Here is a 20,794-nt window from a genome sequence, read left to right as displayed (position 1 = left end):
TTTCTAACATAGGTACATCTTCTTCTTTCTTTACATCTAACATATTTACATCTTTACATTTCTAACATAGGTACGACATATTTCGATTTTGTTGTGTTTTGAAGTGAAATTATTTTGAAGATGGAAAAGCATTTTCTCCCATTTCCTCAGAAATGGACAGTCTCAGGAAGGCCCAGAAGGTATGGAGGAAGATTTGAGGAAGGCAGGAGAAAGATGGGTAGGAGATGGTACTGAAATGATTGAATCTAAGGACTTGTCATAGATATTTTAAGAATAGGACACAAAGCATTGTGGCTTGCCAAGTTTGTAAGATGTGATTTATTCATCTCTCAGATTAAATTACATCATCCATATAATATTTAACACAAATTCTGGTTTATGAATATAAATGAGTTAAACAACACTTGACAAAAAAATATGAGAATTGGATTATGAAAAATTCTGAATAAATGTACATGTTTTAGTTTTAGGAATGTATCTAACCATTGCTTTTAACACAAACAGGATAGGTCAGATTTCCCTCCCAACAGGTTACTCGCAATGGATGTTCTGTCTGATATCCAGGTTTACATAGAAATTCAACAGAATCCCCTGTTGGGGCATACATTTTTTTCGTAGAAGACCATCGAAATTGTATGTTATGTCTTTCCATGACATCTTCTGATATTATACATACATCTGTAGGTTAAGAAAATGAACATAAACATTAAGTATTAAACAAATATTTTCCACAGAATTTCAGACTTTCAAATACAATCTTCTGTCCTTCTGTTCCCAAAACCTATTCCAAACCAATACACTGAAAATCCATCATCGAGATATAAATCATTGTAACTGATTAATGATGTAAAAATGAGTTCCTATGCTTAAGGTTTGATAATTAAATGTTATAATGAAAGATTCATCATGTCAATTACAACAGGAGGGGCTGTCATTAAGAACATTTTGTTGCTGTTACTGCTTGATCAAGAGGTTTTTCCAACTTTATTTCTTCCCACATTAATATTTAGTAGTCAAATATTTGACAGAATAGCTGTTGATTAATCTGTGAAAATTCTGTTAAAAATAGCAAAACATCTTTCTGTTTTCCCCAGGATCCATGTGAATATTAAAATATTTACCCAAGCACTTTGGTGGTGTGGACCACTGCCCATAGCTGCACGTTATGATCTTGTTTCCCTTAAGCACATACAAGGACTGGCACTGGTACTCAACTGACGATCCTGGGTCATATTCCGATTTGGGGAAGGTGGTCATGTCTCCATTGTCAATGGGTGGAGGGGGCCCACATTTTTCTCTAGGGTCTATAAAGAATATTATTTGATTTATTGAAAGTCCAAAGAAAAACAGGTTAAAGTAAAGCAAACAGAAATATAGCACAATATACAATACCAAGACTTGTGATCTCTGCTGACAGAAATGATTCACTGAAGAAACTGTAGTCACTTAAACTGAGAGGGGTACCTGGGTGGCTCAGTCGGTTAAGCATCCGACTTCGGCTTAGGTCATGATCTCATGGTTTGTGGGTTCAGGCCCCACGTCGGGGTCTGTGCTGACAGCTAGCTCAGAGTCTAGAGACTGCTTCAGATTCTGTATCACCCTCTCTCTCTGACCCTCTCCTGCTCACAGTGTCTTTCTCTCTCTCTCTCTCAGAAATAAATAAGAACATTAAAAAATTTTTTTAAAAAGCCCTGAGAACAATACTTTTAAGCCCTTCCTTTTATCCCATAGGAAAGTACACATAAAGCATTAACAAATATGTCTGCTTTGCAGTATTTTGGGATTAAAAATATTTTTCCTAGTGAATAAATGCCAGACAAATGGATAGCTAATATACACAAAGAAATCTTCTCATTAGTTACAACATACTGTAGTGTCTGCTGGATCTCTAGTCGCTGTGTATTGATTTTCATTGTTATTACAAAAGAAACTCAGCTTCTTTAATTAAGTCAAAGAATTACAAATTTGTATAATGTGAAAAGGAATTGCGGTCTCCTATGGACAGGATGAGGTAGAAATTTTTCTGCTTATCTCTTCTGCTAAGGAAAACTAAAATCCCTGAACATATTCGAAAAACCAACATAAGAGATTACGAGAGGTGCAGAGTAGATATCAATCTGATCAGAGACCTTGGGACTCAAGGAATTACAATGCAATGAGTTTGGGTTTCCATTTTGCCTTCTATGGATACTGGACTAAACACTGAAAAAGACTGGAACACAGAAATGATACCACGTTCAAGAAAAAAAAATCCCCCAAATTATCCGCTCTCTTTAGCTAAAAGCCCAGGAAAGGAGTATTCTAGCAAGATAGATACTTTTTTTACAATCATTGAATAACTCCCAAAAACATCATAGCTAAACCTCGACCAGTCCTCTCCTTGTGTTGCTCAGAGATCAACAGTGACCATCAGAGGCCGAGTGAGGAGCCCAGACTTCTATCCACACTCAGGGAACATGGCACCTCTCCACTTTCCATAGTGTCAGTGGAGGCCAAGTGGGAAGCCTGGACTTGCACTGTGTCTGGCAGTAATGGAGGCCTGATAAATAAGAGATGTCAATAAAATCCAGAGCCTTAAAACAGAATATCCCAAATGTCTAGAATACAACTGACAACCACTCATGATACTAGCACAAAAACAGACACTCAGATCAATGGAAAAGGACAGAGAACCCAGAAATGGACCCACAAACATGGGCAACTAATCTTTGACAAAGCAGGAAAGACTATCCAATGGATTAAGACAGTTTCTTCAGCAACTAGTGCTGGAAAACTGGACAGTGACATGCAGAAAAATGAATCTAAACCACTTTCTTACTCCAAACACAAAAATAAACTCAAAATGGATGAAGGACCTATATGTAAGACATGGAAGCCATCAAAATCCTCAAGGAGAAAGCAGGCAAATACCTCTTTGACCTTGGCCGCAGCAACTTCTTACTCAACATATCTCAGGAGGCAAAGAAAACAAAGGCAAAAATGAACTATTGGGACCTCGTTAAAATAAAAAGCTGTTGCATGGCGAAAGAATCAGTCATCAAAACTAAAAGTCAACCGATGGAATGCGAGAAGATATTTGCAAATGACATATCAGATAAAGGGTAAGTATCCAAAATCTATAAAGAACTTATCAAACTCAGCACCCAAAAAGCAAATGATCCAGTGAAGAAATGGGCAAAAGACATAGTAGACACTTCTCCAAAGAAGACATCCAGGTGGTGAAGCAACACATGAAAAAATGTTCAACGTCATTCATCATCAGGGAAATACAAATCAAAAGCAAAATGAGATACCACCTCACGTCTGTCAGAATGGCTAACATGAACAACTCAGGCAAGAACAGATGTTGGCGAGGATGTGGAGAAAGAGGATCTCTTTTGCATGGCTGGTGGGCATGCAAACTGGTGCGGCCACTCTGGAAAACAGTATGGACGGTCCTCAAAAAATAAAAATAGAATTGCCCTATGATCTAGAAATTGCTCTACTAGGTATTTATGCAAGGGATACAGCTATGCTGTTTTGAAGGGGCAAATGCACCCCAACGTTTATAGCAGCTCTGTTGATAATAACCATAGTACAGAAAGAGCCCAAAATGTACATCGATGGATGAAGGGATAAGGAAGATGTGAAATACACAGACACACACACACACACACACACACACAGGAGTATTACTTGGCAATCAAAAAAAAAAAAAAGAAATCTTGCCATTTGCAACAATGTGGATGGAACTAGAGGCTATTATGCTAAGTGATATTAGTCAGTCAGAGAAAGACAACATCATATGACTTCACTCATATGGGAACTTCAAGATACAAAACAGATGAACATCAGGGAGGGGAAGAAAAATAATATAAAAACAGGGAGGGGGACAAAACATAGAGATTCTTAAATATAGAAAACAGAGTTGCTGGAGGGGTTGAGGGAGGGGAGGATGGGCTAAATGGGTAGGCGCATTAAGGAATCTACACCTGAAATCATCATTGTACTATATTCTAACTTGGATGTAAATTACAAAATAAATAATTAAAAAAAAAATAGAAAATCACTCATTATAGGGGTATCTGAGTGGCTCAGTGTTGTGAGCATCCAACTCTTCTTGATTATGGCTAAGGTTATGATCCTGCAATCTGTGAGTTCGAGCCCTGTGCTGGGCTCTGTGATGGCAGAGAGGAGTCTGCTTGGGAATCTCTCTCTCAGTCTCTCTGCCCCTCCCCTGCTCTTGTGCTGGTGTGAGCACCCTCTTGCTCATTCTCCTAAAATAAAGAAAATTTTTAAAAAAGAGATAATTACTTGCTAGGCAAAGGTCAGGAAAATCACAAAAGAGAAAAGATAATCAACAGATGACAACCCTGAGATGATACAATTAATGGAATTATTTAGTGATGGCTTTTAAAAATCCAGTGGGACTTATAGAACTGAAAAATATAATGATGGACTTAAAGAAAAACCTTCTTGCATGGGATCAATCATGGATTACATGACAGGAAGATAAATAAACTTGAATATAGAATACAGATTACTTACTTTGAAAACAAACAGAAGTGGAGAGGGCTTCAAGGGGACCAGTAGGAGTATAGCAAGAGATGGACAACCAGCAAGAGGAAAGAAAGGGGTTAGAGATGAAAAAAAAAAAAGACTTCTGAAAATAATGTCTGAAAATTTCCCAAACTGGGCACAAGGCATAAACATTCATATTGAAATAGCCAAACAGGATAATCTTAAAGGAATTCATGCCGAGATACAGCATAATCAAACTGAGGAAAACTAAAGAGAAAAATCTCAAAAGCGGCTACACAGAAATTAGGCAAACTCCTAAGGGAAAAAGGGTTCAAGTGTCAGTGGGTTCTCATCTGTATCCACAAGCCAGAGAGAAGTGACAGCATTTTTCAAGTGTTAGAAGAAAAGAAACTACCATCCTTGAATGCTACATCAATGATGCCATCCTTAGGATATAAGGGAGAAATGAAGACGTTCTGAGACAAAGGAAAATGGGGAATATATCTCTAGCAGATCTATCTTTAAAGAATTGCTATAGGAAATCTTCAGGTAACACTGAAGAGATAACAGAGGGACTGAAACTTTATGCAGGAAGAAAGAACAACCAAACTGAGAAAAATAAGAGTATGTATTTTTACTTTAGGAAAAACTGCTCTTTTTCTTAAGCAGTTTGTTATGTTTGTGCAATGTTGTATCATTTCATATGGTCCTCAATATATGTAGAAGAAAGACTTAAGACATTTATGTTTACTGGGGGGAAAAAAAGCATTTATATTTAATGTGGGGAGAGTAAGAGGTGCCTGGAGGACTCAGTCAGTTAAGTGCCTGACCCTTGATCTCAGCTCAGGAGGTCTTGATCTCAGGGTCGTGAGTTCAAGCCTTGCTTTGGGTTCCACACTGGCTGTGAACTCTACTTAATAATAAATAAATAACATCAAATAAAATACAATGTGCAGAGGGTAAATGGACTTAAACGGAAGTAAGGTTTTCAGATTTCACTTCAAGTGTTAAAATGTCAAGACCCAAGGGAAATGATAAGCTATATATGTCGATCTTAATTCCTAGGGCAACCACTAATAAAACGATACAATGAGATATGTCCCCAAACAATACAGATATACCAAAATAAAGTTATTTAAAAATGTTCCAAAAGTCCATAGAGATAACAAGGAAAGGAAATGGGAGTGAGAAACAGGAAACACAAAACAAATAATAAAATGCCTACCACAGTCCCAATCTATCAAAAGTTACTTGAAGTGTGAGTAGTTTAAATACTTCAGTGAGAAATGGCAGACTGGACACATAACCAAGAACCAACCACATGGTGTCTAAAGGAAACTCACTTTAAACATGAAAATGTAGGTGGACTCAAAGTAAAAGACTGGAAAATATATATACCAGGCAAGAGTTGATTTGGAAAACAAGTGGCTACAGTAGCTCCCTGGTGGCTCCTCTTCTTTCCTAAACTATGAATACTGGAGTGTCCTATGACCGAGTTCTCATACTTTTTCTTCTCTATACACTAATTCCTGGGTTGAGCTCAGCTAGTCACTTTCCTTTAAATATAATCCACCTGCTGACGAAGCCCAAATTTGTATCCCATTTAATGATCATGCCCCAGCTGCTGATTCCATGTCTCCAAGTGTAATTTCATAGGGCAGTCAAATGTCCTCAGCGTATTTTTAGTACATTTATCCCTCAGGAAATAACCGAGTGTCTTAATGCTTAACATAGAGAATTTTCCATGATTCCAGGTGTCCTAATCTGGTCAAATCTTTCATAAAATAAATATATCATATCACTTATTCAGTCCACAAAAAGGGAAAATTGGAGGTTAAGCACCATCATTTTATTTAAGATTAAAAGATGATTCCATGATAACTATTTCATTATATACTTATGTTAACATATTTAGTCCCTAAAATATTCTCTAAGCTTTGGGGGGAAATAAGATACTCCAACTAGGCACTTGGTGGTAGTGTTCAGTTCCCATTTGAACATGTCACTCCTCTGCCCCCAACCAGGTGAAAAGGTTTAATGCATTCATAACCTGCCCTCTGACCGGGTGGGTGGACACTTAGGCATCTCTTCTAGAATAATGGCATTTTCCACTCTGGGTGGATTCACACAGGAGATATCTTAATAGAAAGAAAAAGAGAGTACCATCTCTAACATAATGATCATTTTGAGTAGCAAATCAACGAATGGGATTCCAAATATATCTCTAAGAGGATTTTAAGTCAACAGTTAATCTGTCATGAAAGACTACTAATTCTAAGAAAGTTATATATAAGATTGAAGAAAAGGAGATAAAGCAATATATTTTATTTTATAAGACTGAAACTTCTATGAAAATGAGAGTTTTTCTGGATAGTTACCTTACAGTTTAGTCAAATCACTATTTCAAATTATATATTTGCAAAATGAATTTATAAACCACAAGAAAATCATAATAAAAAGATTATTTAACATCACAATTAGGCTTGCAATTATCTGTTTCTGAATGTAATTTTAGGCCTTTAGAAAAATAAACACAACAGCCACTTCCTTAGAGAATAAATGAAAAATTAACACACTTTGAAGAATACCATAGCTGATGGAAGAAGATGGTTAACTGAGGGTCCAAATAGGAGATGAGTGGCAAAATAACAGAAAAATAAATGTATAATTGGTAAAAACAGTCTTCAATGATTTTTTTTTTTTTTTGCAAATGCTTAAGGACATTTTATGCATAATGTATAATTCACCAGTGAGTTTCAGGTGGATGTAAATTATAATAGACTATAGCTATGATTCCTAAATTGGAGTGTACACTGAATCCCTTGCAAACTGTTAAGACACTTTCAGGGCTGCATCCCCAGAGTTCAGGCAGCCACAGGTCTGAGCGAGCCTGTGAATTTACATTTTCATGTCTAACAATTTCCCGGAAGATGCTGATGCTGCTATTCCAGAGACCACAGTTTGAGAACTACCGGGCTTTAACCACTGAGTACACAATTTCATCCCTTTATGTAAAAGCATACACCTTCTTTGACCTGACCTAAAAAATAAACTATGTCCATTTTGTAAGTGCTGTTAGAAGGAATTCTTTCTTATATTACTAAAGACATTTAGACAAATAGATTTAAAAATTTTATTGAAGTACCTCTGCATATTGGCTTTCCTATCCATTGGCTGTCAATACACTGTACAGTATTTGGTCCATCCAAAAGGTAATGACTTGGACATTTATAAGTCACTTTTTCTCCTGTCCTATAGAATGCCTTCGGCTGGCCTATGGGTATGGCATTACCAAAGTCGGGTAAGCTGAAACAATCCGTGTCTGAAAGAAAAAGAATATGTACTTGTTCAATAAATATTTGAAAAAACATAATGACTAATAACTATAATGTAAAATAATAGGTACACATCTAACCTGTGAATACTGTGCAAATGTTTTTATAACTTAAACAAAATCTATTATCTTTATTTTTGTCAAATGTGTCAATAAAAACTATATACTTGTAAGGAGATAACAGAGGAACTAACAGTACATTGAATACAGATGAGATCGCTGAGCAGGGAGCAGCTATGATACAGGAACAGAGATGGGGAGTCTGAGGATGTGTATCACAGGAGGTCTCATGTGCACACAAAGTGACGTGAAAGTGAAATAATTTGGCTCATGCGGTCACACTTTTATTATTACTACAGCTACTGATTCTCTACTAGAATCCGCAGCTTTCCAGAGATACTTTGTTAAATCCTAGATTTACTGCCTACTTTCCTATTTGTACTATTTATGTTCTGAATTAAGGATATTTATCAACCTTAGAGTAAAATTAAATACACTATACTTTTGCATTCTGGTGGTTGGGACCATTTTCCTCCTAAACATTTTATAAGTGCAGGTCCGTTAATCCCAAAACCTTCGGTGCATCTGTATGTTACTTCTTCTCCATATTGGTAACTGTCTGATACAGGAGATGGAATCCCATGTGGAATCAAATGTGGTGGCGCACAAGGAAGTCCTAAAAAAAAGAAAGAGAGAAAGAAAGAATGACTCCATGTTTTACTAGATTTGAAATTTAATTTTATGTACTGGTGGCCATATTTGGCGGTTTTATTTGAATAAAATGATAACACAGGGTCTGCACTCATATCACACAGAAGGTGTACAAATCCTCCCTAAAACCATCATTCTGATGTGTATCCAGCTGGCAACCTGAGTAGGAACTTGATATTGAACATGTCAATACATTTTTGGCTGTCGCAACTTCTTCTAGATATGTTTCCTGAGGCAAGGGAAACAAAAGCAAAAATAAACTATTGGGACTACATTAAAATAAAATGCTTCTGCATAGTAAAGGAAACAATCAATAAAACTAAAAGGCAACCTACAGAAAGGGAGAAGATATTTGCAAATGACATATCTGATAAAGGGCTAGTGACCAAAATATATAAGGACCTTCTGAAACTCAACATCCAAAAAACTTATAATCCAATTAAAAATGGACAGAAAAATGAACACACATACATCCAAAGAAGACATACAGACAGCCAAGAGACACATGAAGAAATGAACATCACTGATCATCAGGGAAATGCAATTCAACACTGCAATGAGTTGTCACCTCATACATGTCAGGCTAAAATCAACAAAGAAACAACAAGTGTTGGCCAGGATGTTGGTGTGAGAATGCAAACTGGTGTAGCCACTCATGAAAAAAGTATGGAGATTCCTCAAAGAGTTAAACCGTTGAACTAGATTTAGTGATTGCATTACTAGATATTCACTGAGACATACAAAAATACTACTTCAAAGGGATACCTGTACCTTGATGTTTATAGCAGCATTATTTACAATTGCTGAGATATGGAAATAGTTCAAGAGTCCATAGATAGATGAATGGATCAAGAAGAGGTGGTATATATATATATATATATATATACACAATGGAATATTACTCAGCCATAAAAAGAATGAAATCTTGTGATTTGCAATGACACGGATGGAGCTAGAGAGTATAATGCTAAGTGAAATAAGTCAGAAAAAGACAAATAACATGATTACACACACTCATGTGGAAGGTAAGAAACAAAACATATGAGCAAAGGGGGTAAAAAAACAGGCAAACCAAGAAACACTCTTAATTATAGTTAACAATGTGGTTACTAGAAGGGAGGTGGGTGGGAGGATGGGTTTAATAGGTGATGGGGATACAGGAGAGCACTTGTTTTGAGCACCAGGTGTTGTATAGAAGTGCTGAATCATCATATTCTACACATGAAACTAATATTACACTGCGTGTTAACTAATTGGAATTTAAACTAAAACTTAATAATAAGAATTTCAATATATTTATGAAAGAAACCATCAGTGTTTTTCAAACCAATAGTGAATAATAAAAAGAGCACTGAGAATTAATCATCTTAAGTACCATGTACTGTAATAACTCAGAAATGACATTATACGACAAACAAAAATTTGTAAGCAAATTTTTTCAATGACTCAAGGCAAAGCAAACAGTACAAGTTGTATAAATGGGAAAGGTATATGAATAGGTAGGTTTAACTGCACTACACATCTAGTTTTCATTAAACAATTGCCAGAATTCAAAGTGAGTCTGTAATGAATCAATGATATTATCATAAAGAGGATAGTACATAAATGTATAAATGAGTTTAGATATTTTATCTATGAATGAGTTTATATATTTGGAGACCTAAAGTATTCTTTCTCATGACTTTGATGACAACTGATTATGTTTAATGGATTCTATCAAACATAGAATTGTGGTTTTTGCATACTGTCCTCACCTACACACCGAGGTGGAGAACTCCATTTTCCTATGTGGCACATTATCTCATCTTTTCCAGATATCTTGAAACCATCCTCACAAGCATAATTTAATTTGGTGCCATGTGCATAAACCACAGGTTTCAATGTTGCATCCATTTCTTCTGAAAATTTAGATGCTTTGATGGTTCCATGTTCTATCTGAGGTGGTTGAGGACATGGGTTTTTTTCTGTATAGAGAACAGAGATCAAAAGGGCAAGTTCGGATACAATGTTGAAAAAAAATGCAATCAAATCCTAGTTGAGATTTTAAAATAAGGTGAATTTGAACATATTAAATTACCGAAAAACTGAAAAACACATAAAACTTGCAAGCCTATATGTCTCCAGCAAATCTATGCTAGTATCTGCTTCATTCTTGTCCTATTCATCACAAGGAGTGCAGCAGGCATAAACAGAAATTTTCTACAGTATTCACACTAGTAATATAAAGTTTTTTCTGTTCATTTCATACTAGAAGTGAAAGAATACTGAGTTATTTGTATATTATAGAAGTATATTTGATTATATACTTATAATGTAACTTACTGTTTCAAGATAAAGTGAAGTAGATATAGAGAAAGGTTCTTATCTTGTTCATCTACACAAAGCACAGGGGAATATTAACCTCATTTGAAAGAATGTTATGAAGCAAGTGATGCTTTACTGACCAACACAGTGTGGTATCGACTGCCATCTTCCATCTTTGCATTCGATTTTGTCTTCATCTTGAGTTATATAACCATCCTGACAGACAACAGATACTTTTTCTCCATCCCGATAATTTATTGTCGTTGACATACTCTGAGCATTGGGAATCTGAGGTGGAGGTGGGCATGACTGCATTTGTACTTCTAGAAATATTAAAATTAGATTTCTTGATTAAAATCATAAGTTGAAAATACTAAAAAGAAAATTTAACAGAAAACCTAATAATAATGCATCATAATTGATCAAATAATAATGTTATGCTTAAAAATGTTATGCTCTTCAGCTTGTAGAGCATGTTAATATATCACACGTGGTTTATATTCTCATGGTCTTAATGGTACTATCTTCCTTTTATTCCTTCTGTGATAAATCTTGCCTAATTTATGTAAAACTTATTTTAATTATTTTAACCATTATGATGTGCTAACTGAATTGTCTACTCAGTAACAGGCACTAAATAAATATTGATATCAAGATCTTTTTACAGCTATCCATAATCAAATGTATTGTGATTGGATTTAAATTCTTATAAGATGTTGTATGGAAAATAATTAGCCAGAGGAAGAATTACATGTATTTAATGATCAATTATCTGATACAGGTTCTTGGACAACATATGAATTAGATATGGTCACTAGTGTTTTATTGTGTGTTGTTTAAAGTTCAAAACTCCTTGGAGATACTGTTTACTAGCTTGCTGACACTTATTAGAGATATACAGACTGAGGAAATGCACCCTGTTTAATGGATTAGACAGCCTGACTTTAGTTCTATGATCAGCAAGTTATATAAGATTTCTTTGCAAACTTGAGTTTAAGCTCCCATAAAGCTGAGATACCTCACATGTATCGTGGCAGTTCATAATCTGAAGACAAAGCATGTCCTGTTCGGCTGAGGGAAGACTCTGGATGACCATACCTAAGGCTTTCGGAACTCTCTATGATACCTTGAGTTTGCTTTTTCCTGTTATGCGTTTATTTCATTTAAGACCTTACATGAGTGTACACTGGGAATTCTGGTGAGTCCTTTCAATTATCCGATATTTTGTATTCAATTCAGAGAAATTGTTGACAGAATATAATTCATTCATGCTGACTAATATTGTCATGTTTTCTACCTTTAGATAGATGTAGGAATATTTTATACTTAATCAAAAGTTTTTTCTTATTTCTGTTTAAATATCTTGGCATATTTTTTCAATGTATTCTCAAGGATTTTTTTCTTCTATATGTGCTGTGTAATCAGTTTTGTCCTAATGATCTTAATTTGTACTTCGTCTTGATACATTTTCCAGAGGTTAGTCTGGCAACTAAATATTCCCTAAAGGCAAAATCATTATTCTACAAATCCTGTGTTTATGCTTTTTGAAAAGCTTCTTTGTATTTTTGCACTTATTATTTGTATTTTATATTTTTACATTTAAAAAAATTATTCTGTACTATTGCTGTAGTTCTTTGTACAACAAACATACCACAAAAATGCTGCTCATGGAGGATAAATTTATTTAGGATAAAATGAATATCTGGAAATTCAGCAAGAAAATTCTTATTAACTGACAGGTCAAAAATGAAACCGCAAGGAATATTAGGAAACATTTCATAGAATTCAATGAAAATGAAATGTATATAAAAATGTTGAGACTGGGGAGCCTGGGTGGCTCAGTCGGTTAAGCGTCCGACATCAGCTCAGGTCATGATCTCACGGTTTGTGGGTTCAAGCCCCGCGTCGGGCTCTGTGCTGACAGCAGGCTCAGAGCCTGAAGCCTGTTCCAGATTCTGTGTGTCTCTCTCTCTCTGACCCTCCCCTGATCAAGCTGTCTCTAGCCCTCTCTCAAAAATAAATTTAAAAAAACATTTAAAAAAAAGTTGAGACTGCTACAACAGTTTTAGGAGGAAAAATGAAGTTAATCCTTAACAGTAGGATGTTCTAAACCCAAGTATTAATTTTCTATATTAAGAAACAGAAAAAGTAAAATGAAAATAAAAGTAAGTAGAAAAAAAAATTAATCCCATAGAGGAGAGATTTGAGAAGGACAAATAGAAAAGAGAAAATAGAAAAAATAGTGAATGTTAATAAGACTAAGAAATAGAATAGAGAGTATTTGGAGAAAATCCAGTGTTAAAATTGGTTATGTGGAAATGTTAATTAAGTTGTAGGAAAAAAATTCAGGAAAATAATCTAGATAAAAACGAAAAATAAATATCAAAGTTAAGAATGAAAGAAGAGTTATCAGCAAAGAAACAATATAATTAAAAGGAAAACAGAATATGAAAGGAATATTAGAAACAATTTTATACCAGTCAATTTGATAAATGAGAGATTTCTTGAAAAATACAACTTCCTTTCTTTGACAAAAGACAATAAGAAAATTGGAATTTTCATTATTTATTAAAGAAACTGAATTCTTCATCAAGAAAATGTGCAAAAAAGCAAATGATATATCAGATGACTTTGTACATAAATTCTATCAATCATTTAAGATAAAAATAATGAAATAAAAAGTGTAATTACGTGTGTGTGTGTGTGTATATACATATTTGTCTATTTGTTTTATGAGGCCACACAAATACTGATAACAAAACTTGGGAGAGGCATTAAAAGAAAAAGCATGTATAGATTAAGATCTCCCTGAGTATAGATGCAAAACTTCTTAAAACCATGTCAGCAAATTGAGTATATGAAAATATAAAAGAGTTACCTCTAGGAATAAGAGATTTGGTCAACATTCAAAAAGTTACATATATAATTCACTAGATTAAAAGAGTTAATAAAGCCATATTATCCATAAAGAGCATTTAAAAATATCCAAATTGGTTGATCATAAAATTTCTCACTCAGCTCAATAAGAATAGAGGGAATAGTTCTCTTAAACTGATAAAGGGCATCTACAAAAACCCTAAATTGACATTATAATTGTGGTACAATGTCCAATATCCTCTCTCTGTGGTCAGGAATAGGACAAAGATGTGTCTTCTCATCACTTCCTTTCAACAGATTACTGGAGGCCCTAACCAGTACGATAAAAAAAAAAAAAAAAAAAAAAAAAAATCGGGCGCCTGGGTGGCTTAGTTGGTTAAGCTTCCGACTTTCGCTTAGGTCACGATCTCACGGTTCGTGGGTTCGAGCCCCGCGTCGGGCTCTGTGCTGACTGCCAGCTCAGAGCCTGGAGCATGTTTCAGAGTCTGTGACTCCCTCTCTCTCTGACCCTCCCCTACTCATGCTCTCTCTCTCCTAGAAATAAATAAAACATTTAAAAAAAAAAAATCAAAATCAAATAGTCTGGCAAAAATGAAATCTTGGAGTAGCACTGATATAATTGCTTACACAAAATGGAAACAGATCTACGAAACAATTCCTAAAATGAAAAATACAGCTTAGTAGAGTGTCAGACGATATAATCAATATGCGCAAACCAAGTGTGAGGGCAAACGCATAAAAAGATCCCGAATTCTTCTCCTCCCACAGACACACTGAATCTACAGGTACACGGGCAACAATATCCAGTGGAAAGACCTGAAAACCAGCTGAAGCGCTCCTGCACAACAGACAGTAAGCGGGCCACACTGACATGGGCAGGAGAGTCAGGGGCACAGTCTGGAACGAGCCCCCTCCCCTGGCAGGGCTGCACACATTCAGGAGGCATCTCACTGATCCAGAGCTTCTCCCTGTGGAGTAAGGGGTTTGCTCCCCACATTAACAGCCCAAACCCTGGGATCGGAAACAGGAAGATGAGCCCCCAAAATGTCTGCCTTTGAAAACCAACAGGGCTCACATCCCAAAGATCCAAAGGGCTGTAGAGAACTGAGACACATTTCTTAAAAAAATGTTGAAAAATATTTATTTTTTACAGAGAGAGTGTGGTGGGAGAGGGGCAGAGAGAGAGGGAGACAGAGAATCTGAGCAGGCTTCAGCCTCCAAGCTGCTTGCACAGAGCTCAACAAACAGGGGCTCCAACTCACAAACTGTGAGATCCTGACCTGAGCTGAAGTCAGATGACTAACAGACTGAGCCACCCAGGCATCAAACGGGATACTTTTCTCAAAGAGCTTGCACCCAGACTCACTACCCCCAGGGGCCCTATGCGAAAGAACAGTCTGAGAAACACCTAGACATATGAGGAGGAGATTCATTTGCTCATCTTAAAGCATCTGCCTGAGGGGCAGGCGTCTGTTGGGACTCTCTCCGGGATGGGGGTGCTGGCAGGGGCCATTTCTACATGTTCCCTCTACCTCGATGGCAGCGGTGGGCGCAGTCCAGCCCAGCGCTCTCCTGTGGCTTCATCAATGCCGGTGAGCGTGCCCCAGCCCCGCATTCTCCTGCCTCCCTAAAGCTGGCCAGCAGGCTCAGTCCACAGAGGGGACACTCCTTGACCCCCAGGCTCTAGTGGCCAGAAGGACTTGCATTTCTGGGGCCTGCAGGCCTGGAAGATTCAGAGACAGAACTCTTGGTGGGCCACTACCTCCAGGGCACTACACAGCAGCCTGAAACTCAAGCCCCGGCTTTCTGGGGAAAAGGCCTAGTTCTTTGTCTTAGAACGTTAGCCTGAGGGGTGGACTTCAGATTTGCCTCACATCTGGAGGCCACCGAGGTGCTCTCAGGGAATGTGGCCCAGGGGGATGCCATCTTTGTGCTCTCCTCAGCCTCACAGGAAACCAAAGCACTAATTCTTAAAGATACCTGATTGGATGTTAATTTAAGGCCATCAAGTTTCTGGGTGGTTTGTTGTGTAGCTGACTAAAGCACTGATGCAATTAACATTTAGAAATGATGTTTTTGTTACTTTCTAAATTCCCTTCCAGCCTGAAAGTTATTTGTAATAATAAATTGCTAAACGTATTAAAAAGATGCCGAAATACTGCTTTAGCAAGTTAGGATGAAACAGACTATGATTTTGAAAATACTATAAACAAGAGCTTACCTGTGCAGCTTAGTTTAGGATCCCATCTTCCATTAATGCACGTTGAGTGTTTCTGTTCTAGTTTTCCTTTACATCTGTAACTTATGTTCTCATTATGATCAAATTCGGTCTTATGTAATGGATTTGCCTCACGTATAGTTAAGCTGTATTCACACGTCTCAAGTTCATTCGTTGCTAGAAAATGAAAATATCTCCTTGAAAAGACTAACTGTAAGCATCAAAGCAACTAAAGAAAAAAATAGCTTAGACTCAATACTATAACGAAATTAGAATTTAGGCCAATAAATCCCACAACCAAATTATTCCTGATCATATTGCATGTGATGAGCTATTTACTATGTCTTAACATAAGTCCTGTGTGTGTTCTTTGAAGTTTCAGAGAAAATGTCTGTCATAAATATATTCTGCACTTTGGGGATTAGAAAAGCAGAAGAGGCTCACTTTTTTGGATGATCTATACACTGAACAGTCATCACCTGATTAAACTTGGTCTCATTTATCTGAGGAATTAGAATATATGAAGTTTCTAGTTTAAATATATTTTTCAAAAAATATATTTTTTCATTTATGGTAATTTAATAAGTATATCTAAGATGCATTATATAAAATGTGAGTACTTAAGTAGATCTTTTGCAATATCACTAAAATGGGACAAAACTTGGACTAAGAAATGAGGTGCTTCAAGTCACAACTTGTTTGCTGTATATACCGTACAATCTTTGAAAAGCTATTTTATATACCAGGTCTACCTATAATTCAATAATAGGTGGCCTGGAGTAAATTTTGTTGGCTCTAATATAACAACTTTTTATACAACTACATACTTCAACAATTCAATGAAGATTGGAGTGCTTTGTAGATCTGATAAAATATCAGTTGATGTAGGTCTTTGGATTTATTAATAATTACCCAAGAAGTTAAGATTTTGTGGGGTGCCTGGGTGGCTCCGTCGGTTAAGTGCCAACTTAAGCTCAGGTCATGTTCTCATGATGCATGGGTTCAAGGCCTGCATAGGGATCTGTGCTGATAGCTCAGGGCCTGGAGCCTGCTTTGGATTCTGTGTCTCCTCTCTCTATCTCCCCTCCCCTACTCCCTCACTGTCTCTCTCTCTCAAAAGTAAATAAACATTAAAACAGTTTTAAGAAAGTAATTATTTTCTAATACAATAAAAAGATAAAACCAAGGAGAATAATTCAAAACACACTAGAGGCTGAAAATTAATTCTATTTTTAGGGCTTGTCCTCAGTGTTGAGGGAGGGAAAACAAGGTGTTCTTCAGGTGATAGTAACTGATCTGTAGTCCAAAGGGGTGGTGCTGGATGTTGTCATGGTCCTATGATTGATTGATTGGTTTCTGAAAGAATTTCCTTGTTTCTTAGGAAAAAATAAACATTTTGAGAAATGAAAACGTAGACTAGCTTGAAGTACAAAATAAACACTGAGCAGAGAAAATTAGAGTAACATCTACGATAGTTAAAGGGGGATTATGTTAAACTTGCATACAGGTAGAAGATGAACCTTAGGAAGGCAAACTCTGAGATCTAAGAAAAGTAAAAAATGAAACATTTTAGTATAAGAGTGAAAAGTTGAGAGTTTTCATGCCTGTTATAACCTTAGGTTTTCCCCCATATAAAATGAGGGAAATCACTTGTGGATACAGAAGATGAGAAAAATGAAATCTGGTCTTGAAGGACTGGCAATACTTCTCATGGGAATGTGTTTAGCAAAAATGGAAGAACTAATATGGAACAAAGCTTACAGATTCAGTCAGCAAACTCCTATTTAATGTCTGCTCTATGTTCACCAGTCTTTTGGATGTTGGGAATACATCATGAACAAAACAGGTGTAAATCTCTGCTCTCATGAAACATGAGCCTAAGCGCTACCTTCTCCTTGGAACAATTAATGCCTAGAAATCTGCTGGATGAGTAAGCTTGGCCATCCAGGGCTCTCGTTGAATGTAGGATCTAGGAAAACTCTAGGAAAGAACTCATTCTAAGGGAAAAATGAAAAGGGCCCCCAATATTTTCCCTGTCAGTCATCCAAGACTTGCTCATCCAAAGTGAGGTGAAGTCCATCAATCAGGTTTGTTTCCTGGCCCTACCCTGTCTCTTCTGACTGACTTTTACTCCTAACAGAGAGGGTCTGCAGCTCACCCACCCTTTGGCATATTAACTTCTTGTTGCTGCATTTGAAACAGACTGAGAAATCCTTAGAAGCGTTGAGAGAGGCAAGATTCCTATAGGGATGTAGCAAGTGGGTATTTTCTTATCTTTATCTGTTTTCCAAGGCCTGAAACAAGAGTGCCACATAAAACAAAACTGGGATTTATGTATATATGGTTCTATTTACCTGGCAATTAATGTTCAGATTTAAACCATACAAATAAATGTAAGTAAAATTAAGCTTCACACTTAAAAACAATGTTAATATCAGGGATAGAAAGGGCAATAAAACTCTCTTGCTAGGTTATATTTCTCCTTTGTAGAGTATCAGCAATCATTATAATTTAAGACCTGACATTTTCAAGCATATATCTAAGTTTCAACTATGTTTGCAAATATCATTTTTACAATGAAAACATTACATTTCATTCACTGTCTATTTGAGAAGTGTCTTCTCACCAATGCACTGAGGAAGTTGGGTCCATAGTCCACTTATACATGTAATTGATCTGTTTCCAATCATTGTGAATTCTTCTCTGCAACTGAACTCCACTGAATCTCCATGGTGATAGGGAGGATTAGAAGTCTCAATAGCGTACCCATATTCAAGTTCAGGTATCTCTCCACATGTACTCTCCACCTCTGTGAAAAGTTTAGAAAAATATGCTTATTTATTAAATACAGTTTCTATACTTATATAGATACAAAAGTTTGCTTTATTTAAATATTAATATATATTTTTTGTTTTTTATTTATTTCTGAGAGAAACAGCATGAGCAGGGGAGGGTCAGAGAGAGAGGGAGACACAGAACCCTAAAAAGGCTCCAGGTCTGAGCTGTCAGCACAGAGCCCAACATGGGGCTCCAACCCACGAACTGCGAGATCATAACCTGAGCCAAAGTCAGATGCTTAACCGACTGAGCCACCCAGGTGACCCTAAATATTATACATTTTATACATTACCAATACAAATCGGCAAGTCTGTCCATTGTCCATCAACACACTGAATTTTATTAAAACCCTTCATCAGGAATCTAGGATTACACACATATTCCACCAATTCACTGTGTTCATAGTTTTCTCTCTCTGTTTCTTTAACTTTTCCGTTAAGGAGTTGAGGAGGTGTAGAACACTGTTTTGTTTGCTCTAGAGGAGAAATACTGTGTAAATAATTATCAAATTACCTATTTGACAACTTAAAAACCAATAACATGGAGTGGATTTTTTTAACAATTTAAATACCAATAAAACGGAGGAGATTATAGCCTCCTGAATCAATAAAAAAACAAATAGTGCTTTAACCAGAAACATGTTTCCAAGTTGTTTTTAAAACATTTTAAGAGAGAGAGAGAGCATGAGTGGGGGAGATGGGCAGAGAGAGAGAATATTAAGCAGACCCTATGCTCAGTGTGGAGCCCAACATGGGGCTCGATCCCATGACCCAGGGATCATGACTGGAGATGAACTGCAGAGTGAAATGCTCAATGACTGAGTCACTGAGGCACCCTAACCCAGTTCTATTACTTACACTGAAATAGTATATTGGAAGTATATTGAAACCCAGAAAATATGTTTAATCATCTAGATTCTAAAGATGTGTGCAAACCAGATACTCAATATGGCTATGTAAATTATATAGCAATATTCTTATTCCATGGTAACATTTCATCAAAACTGTTTAAGAAATGTCATCATTTGAGGCAAGCATTTTATCAACATATTTTATTTAAACATTTTTAAAGATCTTATTTATTTTTGAGAGAGAAATAGAAACAGTGTGAGCAGGGGAGGGTCAGAGAGAGAGGGAGATACAGAATCTGAAGACAGGCTCCAGGCTCTGAGCTGTCAGCACAGAGCCTGACGCGGGGCTCAAATCCACAAACCTGTGAGATCATGACCTGAGCTGAAGTCAGACGCTTAACTGACTAAGCCACCCAGGCGCCCCTTATCAATCTTTTTTAACTTTGATGAAGCCTTACATGTGATTAAATTCTCTGAATTGATTATAAATTGCTTGAATATTGTTTAGACACCCAATGAAACTTGAAGTAAAGCCCATGCTATGAAGTTTCAATATTAACGGTGGAAGTATAGGCAAAAGGAAAAGTAACAAATGTGTTAGACATCATATATGTATCTATGGATACCGCACTACACATATCAAGAAACAACTGAAGATTTGTTTTCTTTGTTAGTGTTTACTTATTTTTGAGAGAGAGGGAGAGAGGGAGAGGGAGAGGGAGAGAGGGATAAAGGGAGAGAGGGAAAGAGGGAGAGAGAGAGGGAGAGAGGGAGAGGGAGAGGGAGAGAGGGAGAAAGGGAGAGAGGGAAAGAGGGAGAGAGAGAGAGAATGAGCCGGGGAAGAGCAGAGAGGGAGACACAGAAGCAGGCAAGCAGGCTCCAGGCTCTGAGCTGTCAGCACAGAGCCTGATGTGGGACTTGAACACACCAACATGAGATCATGACCTGAGCCAAAGTCAGACGCTTAACCAACTCTGCCACCCAGGCGCCCCAAGATTTATTTTGTGAACAAGAAAATCTGAGCTATCTATTACCTAACCCATGTCCTGGTTTAATGCATTAGATTCCAGACACACACTTGAAGCCAACAGAAAATTAAGAGTGGAAACAAAAAAAAAAAGTTGATATCCAAATCCTAATTTTTGTTTTAGCAACTGGAAGA

The 20,794-nt window shown here is 36.7% G+C and overlaps 1 protein-coding gene and 1 pseudogene across 1 annotated transcript; one reads left to right on the top strand and one right to left on the bottom strand.

The window, feature by feature from the left end:
• Positions 1–288: 288 nt before the first annotated feature.
• On the bottom strand, positions 289–20,675 carry LOC120227588 (complement factor H-like). Its single transcript, XM_039225666.1, has 10 exons — positions 20,672–20,675; positions 19,075–19,257; positions 18,571–18,753; positions 15,948–16,121; positions 10,990–11,172; positions 10,300–10,509; positions 8,337–8,510; positions 7,646–7,822; positions 1,122–1,304; positions 289–678 (listed from the first exon to the last, which is right to left on the bottom strand). The coding sequence occupies exons 1-10, from the start codon at positions 20,673–20,675 to the stop codon at positions 479–481; spliced, it is 1,671 nt and encodes a 556-aa protein (XP_039081597.1). The 3' UTR covers positions 289–478.
• Positions 20,674–20,794, top strand: part of LOC120227587 — a 2,496-nt pseudogene continuing 2,375 nt past the window's right edge.

The sequence above is a fragment of the Hyaena hyaena genome, unplaced genomic scaffold (assembly GCF_003009895.1).
Source record: "Hyaena hyaena isolate Hyena2069 unplaced genomic scaffold, ASM300989v1 scaffold_2548, whole genome shotgun sequence".
NCBI lineage: Eukaryota > Metazoa > Chordata > Mammalia > Carnivora > Hyaenidae > Hyaena > Hyaena hyaena.
Note: the sequence above shows the minus strand (reverse complement) of the source record. Positions and strands in the feature narration are given on the sequence as shown.